Source organism: Manacus vitellinus, unplaced genomic scaffold, assembly GCF_001715985.3.
Source record: "Manacus vitellinus isolate BGI_N305 unplaced genomic scaffold, ASM171598v3 scaffold_0_pilon, whole genome shotgun sequence".
Lineage (NCBI taxonomy): Eukaryota > Metazoa > Chordata > Aves > Passeriformes > Pipridae > Manacus > Manacus vitellinus.
Genome location: NW_021938789.1, coordinates 9,296,204 through 9,314,199, shown reverse-complemented (window position 1 = coordinate 9,314,199; position 17,996 = coordinate 9,296,204). Strand labels below are relative to the sequence as shown.

Genomic DNA, 17,996 nt, shown 5'->3' with positions numbered 1-17,996 from the left:
TCATTCATCTCACAATGCTGTTCAAACTTTTATATAAACTTGAAAGTTCCATATGCTACTATGTAGTCTTCTTGTTTCCCTTTTTCCTATCTTTCCCTTGGCTTATCTTTCTAAAGTCCCAGGGATAAGGTGTGTGCAGGTTGTCAGCCAAGCAAATAGGAAGATAATTACTCTGCATATGCACTTCTACAGACAGTTCTTTGCTGATTTAAAACATCAAAATCATTGGAACCACAATAATTAGTATGTGCTTGCTCTGCAGTATCAGAGTCCTGATTACTTAAATGCTCAAAAAGATCCAAACATCTTTTGCAGCTAGTAAAGCTCCATTAATATTACAAGCCAAATAATAAACACACACATTTTTACTGTACAGAGCTTAAAATTAGTGAGAGATAAAAATTCCACGGCAAATTTCAGTAATAAGGATCATGACTACTATATAAGATCCAGTTACAGAAGCTGTAAGTGCTTTTAAAAGAATTTACTCTGAAACATTCTCCAACCTCTTACTGCTACACAGTTTCAGCAAATGAGAAACACTGAAGTGAGGAAGACAAGACTCCCTACCACTCCCAACTCCTTCGTGGTCCAACATCACACGCTGATTGCTGCTGAACTCTATTTCTTCCAGAGGAGTGCTGCCTGTCAGAACTGCAGTCTCAGGAACAGGTATGAATACCTCAGCCAACAAAGTGCTACTGCTCATACCCATTGTTTCATAAATCTAGAAAAAACGCAGTGACAGACATAGTGAAAAATTTACATGAGTATACAATGAAAACATATTGTAGGGTATTTGGACAAAAAGTTTTACTATGACTTAAGCATGAAATAAATAATTTCAGGTAACTGTATTAATTTACCTCCTAAAATATCCAGTTAGCAGACATTTCAGCTACCAGCAGCTAACTTGATCTGAACTCTTCTTAAAAGTATATCCTTTTCACCTTTCTAATGCACCTGAGAACAGTATGACAAACTCTAGGCTTTAAAGAGCATCACTGTACAATATGCAACTGCTTGTGACAGTTGCTGGCATTAGAGGAAGATTCTGGAGGGATTCTGCCTCAGTAATTCTCCCTTTCCACAAAAGGCAGGGTATGGCACACAGTCCCCATTCTGGCAGCACTGCAGGCTGCTTCCCTCTTTCCTGGTCAGCTGCAGGCTCAGACTGATGTAAGTGATTTCTGCATTCAGATGTTTTTAATCCAAGAAGATGGTATTCCTTTTCCTTTTTAATTGATATAAAACTGAAATTAAATAAATGGAACAGACAAGGGGTATATGCTCTCCCCTGAACTACCAGTGGTTACCTAACTGGAGGAGTCATCTAACAGAAGAAGTAGGATCCTGATTCTGGTTCTCCCTAAAAATACCTTGTATTAATTCTGAAAAGTACTCAGGTGAATAATTTATTAATTCATACTTGGTACGAGGGTGGTTGTGGTTTGACTTAACTGCACTGCTGATCAAGTCAAGTGCAGTTATGGACATTATCAGCAATGACTTTTTTTTTTCTTATCCCCCTCCAGTAAACATTATGATGGTTTTACTGTGTAGACAATGATGTTTTAAGAAGACCACTATAGCAATTTTATCTGCAACACTAATTTTCTAAAACTAAGAGGCTGACCCACTAACATACTTAATCACATTCCAATTATTTAATTTCTCCCAAGCAACCCACATCATGTTCTATACATACAGAAAGCAGAAGAATCAAAAATGTAGCAGCAACATTAAAAGTTTGTGATTGGAGAAGCAAAGAAGGAGCATAACATTGATGATTTACAAAAGGTCTTTTACAGGTTTTTTACTCTTTATGACACTACCATAGAGCAAAACACAAGCATTAGAGGAGTAATTACATTTCATATCATCTTTTTAAAAGTTACCATGATAAATCATCTACCTGTAGTTTCAAACTCTCTGGCCAATTGATTATTTGTAAATTGAAAATCTGTCCAAAATGAACTCTAAAATCAGAACTTATTGGTCGGGTAACAGTCCTTGACACTTCTTTGGAGTTGAAAAGGACTTTTATAAATGCTGAGCGTTTCTTCACATCTTCCCGTCGCAAAACTTCTGCTCTGTAAATATGTCAAACAAGCTGTTATATAATTTTTAATAACATTTTTATTATTTGGTTATTTTTAATAATAAACTGATTTCTCGCAAGGAAACAGAACCCACTTAAATAAGGATGGTATTCTTCCAAAAAGGTCACTACACAGGAATGACTTTAAAATATTATTTAACAGTTGTTTTATCTTCTCAGGAATACAAAATGATTTAAAAATGAACAAGAAAAATTTTGGGTCTACTAAAGCTACCTTCATATAAAAGAAGTTATTTAGGAAAAAAAATTCTCTTCTACTCCTTTCCTCCAAAGCACAACAAATTATATCAAATTGAGTTAAGATATTGAAGTTTTTAATCACTGGGAGTAGAACAGCCAAGCAGTATTCCCTGATGAAGCTATTTGCCAAATAAGTACAAAACAAAGCAGTTTTCAAATTACTGAAATTTATAGTAGATGTATGTGAAATTGTGTCTGTAAATGTGGAAACTAACATAAAACAAGTACATTTATTTATTTATTTTATCCACAGTGAAATCTCTGGTTTACTACACAATTTCTTTATTTTCCCCTTGTTGACTACAGCACAGACCTGGTGTAAAGGACTAGCTAGTGAGAGCAGTTCTGACTGAAGTGACCTAGACTCTACACTGAAAACAGCTTCTTGATATCTACACCACTGTTCTATGCAGATGCTCAAGGAACATCAGAAGGTTCAAACGGAATAGGCAGACATGCATTCTCTAAGTCCACTGTATACAAGGTTACATATGACTTGAAAACAAATTAAGTTATATCACCTTCAGAAGCAGAAGTTTCATCACTAGGCTAAATAGAATGGTGAGCTCATGCTTCTGAAGTTGTATAAACAGCCAATTGATAAATAGCAGCAGAAAATCATAAACAAGGTAATTTGCAGGCCAACATTTATCTTACCGAGGGCACTCCTCAGTTGGAGTTATGTTTCCTGAGAGGACCAGCTCAGGAATTAGAACAGGCTCTCCAGGTTTCCTTCTGCAGCTGTCAGCTTTTTCCCTAACCTGCTGCTCTATTTCCAGTCTACTAGCCATTTTAGGTGGGATGGGTTTTATACGTTCCTCATCAAAATCATAATCTTCTGATTCTTCATCTTCATTAATGTCTTTTTTCTTTTTTTTCTTCTTGGACTTCTGCGTATAAAAATAATAATGTTCTTACTGAACTTGTTTCCTAACACATTTAGTAATAATTTTATTCTTCGTGAAACTGAATGATTTAAACAAACCTGCATCTTCTTCCAGGACTTCCAGTCTTGTAGCTCAGTTTTATACTCCTCCATTTTCTTTTCATATTCTTCCATATATTCTTCTAGTAATTCCTTTATCTCAGCCTGAATTTCTGCTTCATATGCTTTCTCATCTGATTGCTGATCAACCTCTTCCCTTCAAAACAACAACTATTAACATGTTGCATAAAATAACATAAGGGCTACAATTAAGCCTCTAATAGATAATAGAAATCTACTTCTCCATGAATTGATTTCATTATATCAAAGGTGTATTCTCTTTAAAAATACTAGCATAGATAGTCTAGGAGTTGATAGCAGATAGTTATTACACAGAACTAATATAATTACTCTTTCTTTACTCATTTCCTTTCTGTTACAGTAATTACTTGTTATTTTAACCTTCCCTCTTCCCTAAACTCAAAAAGAACAGTGGCAGGCTCAAACAGTGCCAGACACTACTCAAAGTCTTACTTCACCCTTCATATCAGAATTGTAAGTTCCCAAATTAATTAATCTTATTGCAATTCCACTGCTAGCAAATGAAGCACAAAAAGTGTTATCAAAACATACTTCCTCAAATAAAGTTTCATGGGTGTGTTAGTGAACTTCTGAAAGTCACGGAGGGATTTCATTTGTTTCCAAACTTTGATAATGGTCTTAAGCAACATTCTGTCTTTTTCTTGTTCAGCATCACGAAGTCTTCTGGTTTCTCTAGAAATATACATACACAGCACCAAATCAATCAGAACTGTCTAACTCAGTGGAACAGATAAAAAACTTTGGATACCAGAAGCCAAGGGATGTGGGTTTCAATTTGATTGATGGTTGCAGTGGTTTAAATCCAAGGAGCATAAAACTCAGACTTGAAGATGGCAGGATTTGATTTCCTTCTGTACTCCAGTCTCTTGCATTTCAAACAATCTGATTTCAATTAAGTTCATTCTCTAGAGATCTCAAAGTTTTCGGAAACGCTTATTACAGCTGCATGTAATTAAAAATATTTTAAAGTCAATTCATGTAAACAACAGCCCAGGAAACCTACACTGCTGCTAGGGAGTAGTGCTTATTACATGCACACATTACAAAAGATGTTTTAAACTTCATGTGCTTCTAGCTCCAGTAAAAAGGACTTGCAGAGATGAAGTAATGCAGTAATATAAGTTCTCTGAAAGCCCTACAAGGTTCTTAAAAGAAACAAAATTAACATGGCCTTTTTCTGTCTCAGTACTGGTATTTCACATTTCCATCCTCTAATCTGTTTGTAAAAGAGCTATTCATTAGCACTTTTAATGACCAACACACACCTCCCATGGAAATGTGCATGCAGCACAAGCACAGGTTGTTTCCAGTACTATCTTTGTAGATAAACATGTCTAATAAAAATCATGTCATTTAAAAAAAAAGAAAGATTACTACTTGTATTATTACCACACATTACTACTTGTATTATTCAGAGAATGTGGAAGACTGAAACTAAGAGATGAGAGAAGAAATACACAACGCCTCATTTAAAAGGATAAGCAAATTCAGCCAAAATAAGTAACTAAGAAATACAGACTTTTCAGAAAGCAATATGAGTAATTTCTCCACTTCATTAGCTAGCAGTTTGAATACTACTATCCATGCAGCTTAACAACCTTTTCTTTTTTGTCTACCAGATGAAGCTAGAAGATGAAACTTAAAGACATGAGGAAAATACGGGTCAGTAATTACACTTATTTAATGTATTGGATTTGGAAGCAGGACCTTTCAGTAGAGAATCACGTCTGCTAAAACACATCACCCACAAGAACCTGAATCACAGAACTGGCAGCATACATTGTCTTCCTCCTTCAGAAAACGAGGACAGTAGGACTGAATTTTCAGAACTTTTCTGTATTCAGACAACATTTCTTCCTCAAACCAATGGAAATCTACAGCTTTGATCTTCAGACAGTAAAGTGCAGACATCTGTTATGTTATTGGAGGGTGGAGGAAACAATTAGATTATTTTCCACGCTACCATGGTCTCTTCATCTCTACAATTTCTCATGAATGTATTACACTGACCATCAGGAGAATGCAAGGTTAAAAGAGAGACAAGGCAGATCTGATGTTTTTACCAAAATATGTGGTCCAAGCTAGTATTAAACACCCTGACAGCAAAAATTCCTGAGCCCAACTGAGCTTCATATGTGTAACGGTTTCCAACAATAGAGCTGTAGCCAGAAAGAAAAGCTACAGTTTTTCTTTATGATATGAAAAGCCCTAGAACAATACCAGCCAAGCTCATCTAATGTTAATCAGGCACAAGTGATCTCACTGATTTGAGCAGAGTTTCTCCAGATTCGTAATACCATGACACTAAACTAATGCACTCAAGACCTAGAAAAACACTTAAGATACCCAGAAATAATATTTTATCTAATTAGAAATTAACATCAAACAAGCCTCAGGGTTGGTGCCAAAATCCAAGAACCTTGTTCCCACAGTGAATGTCCTCATTACCATTCCCCCACCTTCCCTGGTGAGAGCTCCTGTCTCCGAGGTACTGTATGGTAACTGCACACCTCCTGCCCCCAGTCCTCTAGCAGATGTGTTAAGAAGATACTAATAAAAGTTACTCTATTTTCAACGGAAGGAAGTCTTTGTCCCTCAGTATAAAATAATACATTATAGACTACTTCATGCCCTGTACAGGTGCAAAACAGTGTACTTGAAGAATGAAAACCTGAAGCAGCAATTCCCTATCTAAGAGGAGTGTGTGGATGTGTAAGTGTAAGCAGATGTAGATTTCAAGGCTGCAAGTAGAATTGTTATTAATTTTTTTAATGCTTTGTTATCATGTGACTCACTATATCAGTCTAAACTTCTGTTTCTTTAAATTAATACATTATTGACTACTTTAAGATAGGTGAAAACTTTCAGATTTTTATTATTTAATAGTTAAAAGGCTGTTCAACATGGATCTCCAAAATAACTTCTTTTTTATCATACTACTTACACTTACAGTTCATCACTATCCATCTGCCAGAAATAATAGAAACTATCACTACCAAGCCAAAAACTGTAATATATTTTACTAGCCAGCTATTGTCCAAGAACAATAACTGTAATCTTGTAAAACAAAATTCTACCATTTTATTTGTATTAGTCCACTAGCAAAAACAGGGCAAAATATCTAAGAATGGGAAGCAAGTCAAGAATACTTGTGTAATGAGGAAGAGGATGGAAAAAACAAGGGGCTTTGTCTGTTCAAAAAATCATGTTATCCAGCTGAGGTTTACCAAAACTTTATTTTATTTAAATTTTAATTGTACAAAACACACCACTAAATAGTTACTAAGTAATTAATAAAAGATAATCAAATTAGACCACTTTTGAACCAAAATTTCAGCCTAAACTGTATATTCTTCATATTTTTTTATGCAACTTATCAGTGAGAACTCTTAAATCCTCAAAATTATTCTAGAGGTATTTACAGTAGAATTTAAAGTCTAACATGAGTCATATTCTGTATCAACATGTAAAGGAAAAAAGGAATACAGTTTTAAAAAGAAATGATTTAATGGATTCATACCTACCTGACCTCCATTTTGTATTCAGATATGCTCTGTTGTGCCACAGGAACACCATCACCAGCACCTTCTATACTACATTGCACAGCATTCCTCAAAGCATGCAGCTTAAACAAGCAAACAAACAATTAACAGATGGCTTAATGAGGCATACAGTGTAATGTACCCTGACATGAAAGAGCTAGTTACTACATGACAGAAAACTCTGAACTGTCTTGATTCTATAATTATGGGGCTTTGCCATGATTCTTCAACATGCAATTCTAATTAGGATCCTGGATGTATCAGGGAGATTTATGGACCTTGATCACTGTGACAGATCTAATCAAGGAGAAAAAAACTGATCTAGGGATTATTCTGAAAGCTCAGGATCAAAGAGGTAAGGGGGGAAAAAAGTGAGTCTGAGAAAAGAACCACCTTTCACAAGTCTTTTTTGGGACTAGGAAGGGCCACTAAAGGCAATCCTAGAAAATCACAGAATCATAGAATCATTAAAGTTAGAAAAGAATTCCAATATCATCGAGTTCAACCTTTGACCAAACACACCCATTGTCAACTAAACCATAGCACTAAGTACTACATCCAGCCATTTCCTGAACACTTCCAGGGATGGTGATCCCAACACTTCCCTTGGCAGCCCATTCCAATGCTTAATTACCCTTTCAGTAAAGAAATTCTGTCTGATGTCCAACCTGAACCTCCTCTGGCACAACCTGTGGCTATGTCCTCTTGTCCTGTCACTAGCTGCCTGGGAGAAGAGGCTGACACCCACCTGGCTACAACCTCCTTTCAGGTAGTTGTAGAGAGTGAGAAGGTCCCCCTTGAGCCTCCTCTTCTCCAGGCTAAATAATCCTTGAAAGGAGGTTGTAGTCAGATGGATATGCTGGTCTTTTCTCTCAAGTAACAAGTGATAGGACAACAGTAAATGTCCTCAAGTTCCAGGGAAGGTGTAGATTGGATAGTAGAAAAAATTTCTTCACTGAGAGGGTTGCCAAGCACTGGAACAGGCTGCCCAGGGAAGTGGATGAATCACCATCCCTGGAGGGATTTAAAAGATGTGTAGATGTGGCATTTGGGGACATGGTTTAGTGCTGGACTTGGCAGTGGTTGGACTCAATGATCTTACAGGTCTTTTCCAACCTCACTGATTCTGTGGTTCTGTAGGTTCCTGTAAAGTAGGCATGGAGAAACCAAATGTCTCATTTCACAGAGAACTAAGGCATATCCTTCAAAAATAATGACAGACCAAAATATATCAAGGAATTATTTTGAGACACCACACGAAATATCTTTCCAACATTAGAACTATAACCTAATGCTTTTTATAAAAATTCAGAAGCATCTGTATACCACCTACTGACCCTCATATTACACTAAAAATGATCTTGTATATAATGATGATTTTTCCCTTTTAGAAGCTCTTTAGGGTAGAAAATCATAATCACCTTGAAATTATGGAAATTTGAATTTAATAATTCAAATCTAATATCCATCTAATTTTTAACAGACAACTATTCTTGTGTGCCCTGATGACATTAGAATTGTACTAACAATGCCTAGTGTACAAATTTGCACCAGAGAAGACCACTACCATTACTTCCAATGTACAGGTGGAGGAAGAGTAGTGGTATGCAGAGGATAAGCAGCCCCAGCCAAGCTCATCCAGCAAGTCAGTAATGGAGCCAGGAACAGAAGAGTCTACATTCAGCCTCAGGTTTTGCCATGCCACAAGAGTGACACAGTAAACTACTGTCTTTTGCTGTCTCCCTGCCAGAGCAGCTGTACTGTAATATCTTATCTGGAAAACATTTTGGCTACTCTAAGGAATACTATGTAAATGTTATTATATTCCTTTTGCCTCAGAGTTAATTTAAATCTGAAGATCAAAGAAATTCATGATCTTAAAAATGCAATTCTGCATTGAACACACAACAACCTCAGTCAAGTATTTAGGTTTTTTTTAGCTTCTGACAAATTCAGTTTTTACCTTAAACTGTCACATCTCAATAAGGTAGGATGACAGACCAGAAATACCTTGTCTGTGAGAAGTTTGGTAAGATTCTTCTGTTTTCTTGCTAAATACTGATCATATAACTGAGCCAGTTTAGCTGCTAACACATGCTCACGGCTAAAGCAGGGATGATGTGTGAATATCAGTCCAGAAATATCAATATCCAATTGAAATAGCCCCTGAAAATCTCCAGGTCCAACAAAATATTGATTGGCAGATGTCATTTTAATTGCCTGAAAGAAAAAAATTAAAAATGGATTTACAAACTCTGATAACACTATCTTTCAAAGAGTTCCTGTATCAGAAAATGACCCATTTAGCACTGCCTACATTTAACTACTGAGTCTTAACCTCCTGCTTTATTGATAAGTGCGTGGCACAAAACCACCACAGGTATTCTACACAATAGAATTTTTATAGCCCATATGAGGCTGAGATACTAAGTCATCTGCCCATACTGAAGGTTTTGCTGAGCAATGAAGACAATGACAGTGAATTAGAAAAAGAAAAACCCGCTAGTTCTCTTATTATCCATCTGTTTAGTATGCTTTTATTTTCTCTTAGAACTCAGCTCTCAGAGAACAGCTCTCCTTGTAGACCATTTGGAATCTGCAGATTAGGAAATATGTTATTGCCTTCCCTATTCTAACACCAGGAACATTCAGACTAATAAAGTCCAATAAAAGCTTTCAGCAACAAAGTGTAAAAAGCTTGCTTTAACCCGCTGCAACAGAAAGACATTCATGGGTTACATCCTCAAGTTACTGAAAGCAGTAACTGAAAGCTGGAACACTATTTCCAGCCTGACTACTGCTGCTTCCTTCTTAGAATCCTTCAGAAGAGGTTCATCAGAGATATTCTGGTACCATAAAAAATAAAGTATGTAGTGTTCGTTGCAGTCCCTTTCTGAGTATGGGAAAAGGGGGGATTAAGAGGGTGTTGTAAAGCTCTTTAACAGTACTGATATAAATGGCTATGAAATACACTTAAGTCCAACTGATCCTCCCACATTCAGCTTCTCACCAAAATGTTTGATTTGATGTAATCTGTCAGAAAAATGACAGCTTTGAATTCCTTACACTTTAACTATTTCTCTGCCCAGAAAGGACCCCTAAGCTCAGTGTCTTACTTACCACAGTGATTTGGATATTTACATGTCACTGTTCACGTAAATACGGTGTTCTCAAAACATAAGTTCTCTTGGCCTATCTTTACAAGATCTAAGCAGTAAACTTTTCCTACCTGCAGAAACACCCTGCATAGATTAGTGGTACTGGATGCATCCTGTGACTTGCGTATTTATAACCAGCATCAATTAAAGGGCCACATTTAAGTCTTTATCAACAGCAACAGTCAGAAACACTCGTGTGTCCCAAAAGAGTAATCTACTTTGAAGCCTTAAAACTCAGTTTTTCCAAGAGGGTAATAAGAGTGCTAACAAGCAGAACAATTAAAGCTTGCTGAATCATTTTAATTGAAACTTATTTTGATTTGTACTGATTGCACATTGCAACTGCTGTTTGCTAGGGCAGGTATGCTGTTATTGAGGGAAAAACAGTAACAAAAAAACCTGCAAACAAAACAAAGCAACCAAACAAGAAAAACAACAAAGAAAAAAAAACCAACACAAACCTACAACCCCCCAAATATATCTGAATTGATGCTACATAACTCAAAATTAGTTGCTGTCTATATGAGTGAACTGCATATAAAGACTTGTTAAGGAGGAGTTTAATCACTGTAAAATAACCATCCTGCACACGCTCTTCAATTATTTCTCTTCAGCTGCTGATGATCAAGTCTGTCTATTAGGTCCTACCTCGAGGAGGTTTACAAATACACTAATATAGGAACCACCCTACTCTCTCATGAGAATATCCAAGGGTGCCTCACAGAGACCTTAGTGACTGTCATGGACCGATGCTTTTCTATTTCAACCAGTACTATCAGCTTAACTCTTCATTCTTTGGTATGCATTTTTCCAGAATAAAACAGGTGGAATATACTTGGAAATGCAGAGCACATTTAAAGAACAGTTGTGGAAAAGCAGTCAACAGTCATAGTTCTTAGTACAAAACCCTTCAGGTCACCAGGGTTTCTGGTGCAGAAGAATTGAGATATTGGGTCATATATTTCCACATATATGAAATATGCCTACCTTTCTATAAACTGTTTCAAGTTCTGGTGCAATGCCTTCTTCAAGAGAAAATATTGGAGGCCTAGTAGGAGACTGTTTAATTGGATTAGGCAATGCTAAGATTTTGCCATCGTCACCAAACCACTCTTTCCCCTACAAAGAAAAACATAATTTTATTTTGTTTCTTACTTTTTACACAAATTACTTGCAAAATTATAATTCTTGTCGAAAAAATACAGAATAAAAGGTACTATGAACTGTTTGTGCCTGAAATAACCAAAACTTTCCTAAGACACCAAAATGAAATCTTCAAATATATCATAGGTAAGTTTTGAAATCAAAAGACCAAGGAGTTGCTCAAAATTTAGGTATACTGACTTTTTTCCTTCCAACATTTAGTGTTACAGATTTGAAAGGAAAAAAAAAATCAACATCTACACCACTTACTTAAATGTTACTTTCTTAAATCACTAAAACTGAAATAATTGTACGTCTTGTTTTTCACAAGAGCTAAATGGAAGTTCAGGTAATTTATCAAAGTGTCTCTCAAATCATCTATTCCACTACTTAAACAGCATCTATGAAAGCAGATGAGGTAAGTATCTCACACACCAGTTGTATTCATGGCTTCACATGTTGAACATTGTTCTAATTCATCCCTCTGTTCTCATTACCTGGATTCAAATACAGCTTAAACCAGTGCAGCTGCCCAAAGATGTTGCTCTGCCCTCTTATTTCCATGCCTGGTTTAAGCTGACCATAGAACCAAATGCTCATGTTGAACCCATGACACAAAACAGAAAACTAACTGGGTTGAAGGTGGCCAGTTGAAAATTTTAGATCCAAATACTCCCAGTCTGATTCAGAAAATTATCTCTGCTAGCCCACAAAGAATACACAGAATCATAAAAAAATATAAAGAGCAGCTGCTGCATAGGAGCTTAAATCCGTACTAAACTATACACACCTTACTGTGTATAGGAGAATACAGCAGGACAAAATATATGCAAGCCACTTTCCCAAGTGTTTCTGCAAGACATTCTTAAAAATCTGAAAGGATTCTACAACCTTTCCAGATAATTTATGCCAATATTTGATCCTTACAGTCTGATCAGTGATCTGTTCCCCAGCAGAACCAGGAAAAGACAACAATAAGACCCAGTCTTGTTCTCTGACAATTGGGTTGCACTAAGAACACACTCCTACAAAAATCTGTATTTCCCGATATCTGATGCTGCTAAACATTTTAAGGATGAAAGCCCCATATTAGTGTGACCATCCACTTATCTAACTATAACAAAATAAAATACCGGTAAATAAAAAAAGACAACTAAGAAAGTAGCAGTGACTTACCTGCTCCTGTCTGAGTATTCTGTTTTCTAAAATATTTTGATTAGACTGTGATACAAAGGGCCTTTCTCCTGTATAAAGACCTTCATCCTCAAGGTACCTGGGCTGCATATTTTCAGGCATCTTCTCAGAAACAGGCACTAATAAGAAATTAAAGAGAAAACCATGCAAAATATCTTACAACTGTAATTCTAGTTTGTTAATTCTCTAGGAGCCTATGCAGTTCTTAAAATGAATGGCACTGCATGTTAAGCATGCTGTCAGAAATATTTTCCTACACAGGAAATACAATATAACCAAAATATGTCCTTTTCTTAAAAAACACTGAGCCCATACACACAGTGAAATAATCTTGAAACAGGGAGGGATTATACTGAGGATTACAATAAATTATTCCCTAACTCAGAACACAGTGGATCACACTGGAAGCAGTCAGAACTAAGCTACAAGACACAAAAAGACAGAGGCACCCAATGCCAAATATTTTGACATTGCATTGCAAGCTGTACCAACACTGCTCTGGTACAGACCACTGAGAGACTCGTTTCTGTTTCTTCCAGTTCAAATATTAAACAGCAAGTGATATTATAAAGCAATTTTTTAGGGCTTTGCAGTTCTGTGGGAATAAGGTAAAAAGGTCATAGACATGATCAGTGTTGACTGTTTCCAATTCACAAAATCACATTTTGTGAAAAGGGCCCCTTGAATCACGTTACTTACATGACTCCTGACAAACTTGCCACACAGAAAAAATTGCAGATGTAGCCAAGCGAATAAATAGTGTAAGTTATAATGCACAGTGCATGAGCCACCTCAGTTCCTAAATGTGTGTACCCAGTAACCTGCTGCATAAGTTCAACAACGTAACAGCTAAACCCCAGTGGAAGAAGAGCCAGGATCTTGCATTTCCTTATAGGCAGCACAAAGACAATTACCCCAGAGCAGCTGATGTGCCCTGTGAGTGTACCAGCTGATGACCCACTGAGGTGTGCATGCTTCTAGTTAATCCTTCTGTCAGACCTTTTCAGACTTGACTGGGTGATCAGTGTCAGAGAGTCCCAATTAAGTATCTCTCTACTGCCAGACACAGTTGATACAAAAGTTATTCAGCAGATTAAAGAATGCCATGCTATGCAAAATCCAGGAACAAAATGGATAAGCACAATCTTCATACCTGTTAGCATGCTGGGAATGAAGAGAAATTCTTTTTCCCTTTTCAGCTGTTCAGAGTAGTTTTCACATTCAGCAGGTTTCATTACTACAAAATCTTCATCTGTCCGCCCCATGAATAAATCATCGTCTTTAATGAGGTGTACGTCTTCATCCTATAGGTTGTGCAAACATCTCTGTTAGTTCATCTGTTTCTTAAGAAAGTTTCTTGAGAAAGTATACTTTCAGAATTTTTAAGGAAACAAAAGCTGTCATTTTGTATTAGACTATTAAAATTAATTCAAGAAGTCTGAATAAAAATATGAACATTTTTTCCTATAGTTCAGACCGTTTCATCTTCCTCTTGTTCATCTTCATGGGTTTCTACACATTCCCCTTCTGTCTCTTCTTCATTTAATCCATTCCTTTTCCTGGCTCCAGATTTCATATTCTCTTGTCCAGCATCAAAATTGAAGGTAAAGAAATTATATGCTTCCTCCTCAGAAGGAAAATCATTCTGGAACTAAGAAAAGAAAACAAAGATATTTTAATACAGCGTTTATAAGAAAATTAGGGCAAGTGAATAATTTTTTCCATTAGGAATACAAAACAGCAGCATGTATAAAAACTTGTCGCAGGATAGTAATTATTGTATATCAAAGAGAACTCACCCAAATGCTGCAGCTAACTGAAATTTGTAAATCATACATGATACTTTCTCTATTGCTATACTATAATTTCACTGAATGTTTCTTGTAATGTTTTATTAAAAAGGTTTAATTTTAACATGTTTATTGTTTTAAACATAAACAATTTGTGAATCACAAAATGCCAAAGTTTAAATTCTGGCCATAAGGCAGATATCCAGGTGAATGATATGAAGAGAAATTTCTAATGGCTTTTTGCCTCTGAAGGACCCAGGACCCTTTAGCTTTAGGATGAATCCTCTAACAAAAGAATTAACAGCGTTTTGTTGCTAATAAATACCAACATACTAATCTGCAAAATGCTTTAACTGCCAACCAGTGGCATTCAATAAAAAGGATTTAAACAGAAGAAACATTTTTCCTCCAAGCTCCAGTATTTGTGTCCAGATGGATTTACTTGAACTTGTTTTTAATCAAATGACCCAAAGCCATTCTTACATTTGATGAAGGTTCCCTTTATATACTTCAATTGTTGGCATACACTGTTTGTGAAATTTTTAATTAAATAACATTCTCTCCAATGCATAAGACTGAATTCTGTCTGCTCTTTCAAACAGAACCATGAAGCCATACAGTGTTTAAATGAAATTAATATGGGTTATTGAAATGAAGGAATTGGTACTTACTGTTGACTTGTGCTTAAGCTTTTTTACAGAATCACGAAACTTTACTTTTGGTGGTAAGTGGGTTTCATCCTCTCGCATCTCCCTAAATTTATCATTATCAGACTGCATAAAAATATATACATAAGTTTTAGCACATATTTACTGAACCATAAAAAATACAAACAGTTGAACACAGTTATTACATACTGCATTTTTACAGAAAAAAAATAACAAGAGAGAAACACAGTCACTGTGGTAACAAACTGATTTTATATTTATTTTAAAATGGTACATCCAACTATTACTTAATTCCTTTGGGTGAAGAAACAGACTGCAGAGTATCAAGAAATGGTTCATTGCCTAAATAACAACTTACTGTCTTCACTGCTGATGGGATCATTGTTTCTGCACTCCTGAACACAAACAGCCATGTGCTGATCTCCAAAGGGGGAGAAATGGGGCGACAATGGCAAATCTTTCCCTCTGCAAATGAGGGGCTGGCAGAAAGCCCGGGCCAGGTAACAGTGGCAGGGGTGCTGCTGGTAGGCACTGCTGCCCAGGGAATGGAATTAAGGAGCCTCTCAGACAAACTCTGCTGCAACCAGGAAAACCCTCTTCGGTATTAGAAGGTAATAGAAAAGGTGGCATCCATTGCTTGGGTGTTGAAATAAAGACTTGATTATTTGTTTTATTTTCTCTCAAACAACTATTGCTATGCTACTCTCAAAGTGCATGGGGGACATCCCCCTGCCTTTTCAAGAAAAGTAGCAGCATGGTTATCCATTCCCAGTTTTGCAAAGCCGTATCTGTCCCTACATGCAGATCACTGTAAACGTCACTGGTTCTGAGGCTGCTTCAGCAAGTTCATTTAAGTGCTTCAAAGTGATTTTCACCAAGCTCAGCCAATGTAAACACATCTACCACTCTATCTGTGGCCTGAACCGTTAGATTAAAGGAAGACTCTTCTCAAGCTTACTACTATTTCACCTAAACTTCAAAATAATTATTGCAAAAAGAAAATCTCCAACTCTGTCAATCTGATGGCCACTTGTTTAACAACAAAACAATATCTCAATTGTCAGTAAATAAGTACAGGAAACAAAAGCAACACATGGAAGGTTTCAGATATTCTTTATATAAAATTAATAACCAACTCTAATAAGGGTATCACTTCTGCAATTTCCTAATACAAACATATTAAAACAGTACTACGTAACTGAAAGCTGTAACAATTACTTATTATAACACTGCCAAAAACCTACCCTCAACCTATATGAAAAGGTAATTCTCCCCAAGACAAGTAATTTAACCAGGCTAATTCATATTGTTTGGAATTCCAGATAAAAGCATTACTGCTACATGCTGTTATTTCCTGGGCATACACATTCTTTGGAACACATTTTCTACAGGCAAGCAATCTCTTTGTGAATTTTGAAGAATATGAGTGCAAATTCTGCACAGATAGAGCCTTTGTTATTCTTTTAATACAAAAATCATTTTCTAATGTAAAATAGTAACAAGGAAATACAATACAGTACAATGATATAAAGCTAATATCCAGCATTTAGCAATTACACTGTGGAAATTTATATAAATTTGTAAGTAAATGTATGTATGTAATACAGTGGTCTTTTCTGTTACAGTAAATTTTAAATACTTCAAGGCATCTAAAGCAACAGAAGTTATGAACCTTTAAATGACAGAAGTTTCACATGTCAACTACAATGAAAGCAAATTATTACTGTTAAATACGTACATTGAAAGCAATAATCAGAAAGGCTCCTTCCTGTCTACTAATTCAAACAGTAGTATAACTTTGATCAATGAAATTGATCTTCAAGACTGTAGCCTTTGATTTATTTCATGTTTCACACAGTAAGACACAATGCACTTTCTTACCACTTTATCCAGCCTGACTTCTGGGTTTCTTCCTCTGACGCCTTTTAAACGCCTTGGTTGTGGACTGGGGTATTCTTGGGATAAAGTAATTTCAGCTTTTGACTAAGTAAAAAAATAAAAAAAATGCTTAGCTATAACAGAAATAGAATAAGATCAAAGCTACAATAATTCCCAGGAACTCGACAACTTATTCATGTTTGTGTTAGGGACAGAATCTTTTATATATAATCAGCTTAACTGATTTTACAGACCTAGATATTAATACCCCTTATTAAACTGCACAGTAAACTTACAAAGAAATCCATTGATCTCAAAATAGTGTCAAAAATTTTTTGACAAAAAACACAGATGGATCTTCTAATGATTGTATCATTTGAGTTATAAAACAATACATTGTATGTTATTACACACAAATTAAATATAAACTCTAGAAAAAAAATACAGCAATACAGAAAACTACTGTACCAATGAACTTAGTATTATTTTGGCATTAGAAATCAAAAAGCAGATATCCCAACTCAGATTCACATAGCACAAAGCAAGTAAAATGAAGTGAGTGGTACTTATAAGACTGAGGTCAACCAAATAGGACTTCTGAAGAATTCTCACCTTTGCTGCTTTTAGTTTCTCTCTCATTCGCTGTCTAACAGAAAGCTCTGCAATACCTGTCCTTGATGTAGAAGGAACAGGTGGCAACTCTGAAACAGAGAAGAGATGGCAACATGTTTAAATTAAGTATTTCCTGAAAGAAATGTATGTTAAATAAAACCATCTATACCATACATAATCCCATGTTCCAACAGAAAGAACTTGCATGAGAAAAGGTGAATGAATGAAACATTTTTTGGAAATCAGTCCTTACAGACTATCACTTAAATGCCTTTAACTGTGATGGATCTACCTTTCATTATATACTATAAACCACCTTAAGTAATGCATAGTCACACTTCTTTTCTATTAAAAACACATAAAAGAATCTCCTGGCATTTTATAAGCTGTTAGTCAGAGCTGTCTCATCTAATTTTGAATGGTGATGTGCTATAAAACCCGAAACTTCCCATTTCACACACAAGCTAGTAAGGCCATATTTAAACATATTTAAAAAACCTGGGCAGACTCAAGCCCAAGGGTCCTAATGAGATGCTGCCATCAGTGCGGAGGGAGCTGGTCAATGTTACCTGAAGGTTACCCTCAATTATCTTTAAAAGATCATGGTGATGATCAAGGGCGG

The 17,996-nt window shown here is 36.0% G+C and overlaps 1 protein-coding gene across 2 annotated transcripts in view; it reads right to left on the bottom strand.

Moving 5' to 3' along the window:
- Positions 1 to 17,469, bottom strand: part of CC2D2A (coiled-coil and C2 domain containing 2A) — a 46,070-nt gene extending 28,601 nt beyond the window's left edge. For both annotated transcript variants that reach the window (XM_029960721.1, XM_029960728.1), the window contains exons 1-14: positions 17,375 to 17,469; positions 16,766 to 16,867; positions 14,888 to 14,989; positions 13,904 to 14,077; positions 13,580 to 13,730; positions 12,409 to 12,545; positions 11,077 to 11,208; positions 8,942 to 9,151; positions 6,914 to 7,014; positions 3,921 to 4,061; positions 3,348 to 3,504; positions 3,020 to 3,252; positions 1,916 to 2,093; positions 571 to 727 (exon numbers count right to left, since the gene is read on the bottom strand). In XM_029960721.1, the coding sequence (XP_029816581.1) occupies positions 571 to 727; positions 1,916 to 2,093; positions 3,020 to 3,252; positions 3,348 to 3,504; positions 3,921 to 4,061; positions 6,914 to 7,014; positions 8,942 to 9,151; positions 11,077 to 11,208; positions 12,409 to 12,545; positions 13,580 to 13,730; positions 13,904 to 14,077; positions 14,888 to 14,989; positions 16,766 to 16,867; positions 17,375 to 17,401 (2,002 nt within the window). In that variant the 5' untranslated portion in view covers positions 17,402 to 17,469. The remainder of the gene's footprint in view (positions 1 to 570; positions 728 to 1,915; positions 2,094 to 3,019; positions 3,253 to 3,347; positions 3,505 to 3,920; positions 4,062 to 6,913; positions 7,015 to 8,941; positions 9,152 to 11,076; positions 11,209 to 12,408; positions 12,546 to 13,579; positions 13,731 to 13,903; positions 14,078 to 14,887; positions 14,990 to 16,765; positions 16,868 to 17,374) is intronic.
- Between the last annotated feature and the right edge of the window lie 527 nt (positions 17,470 to 17,996).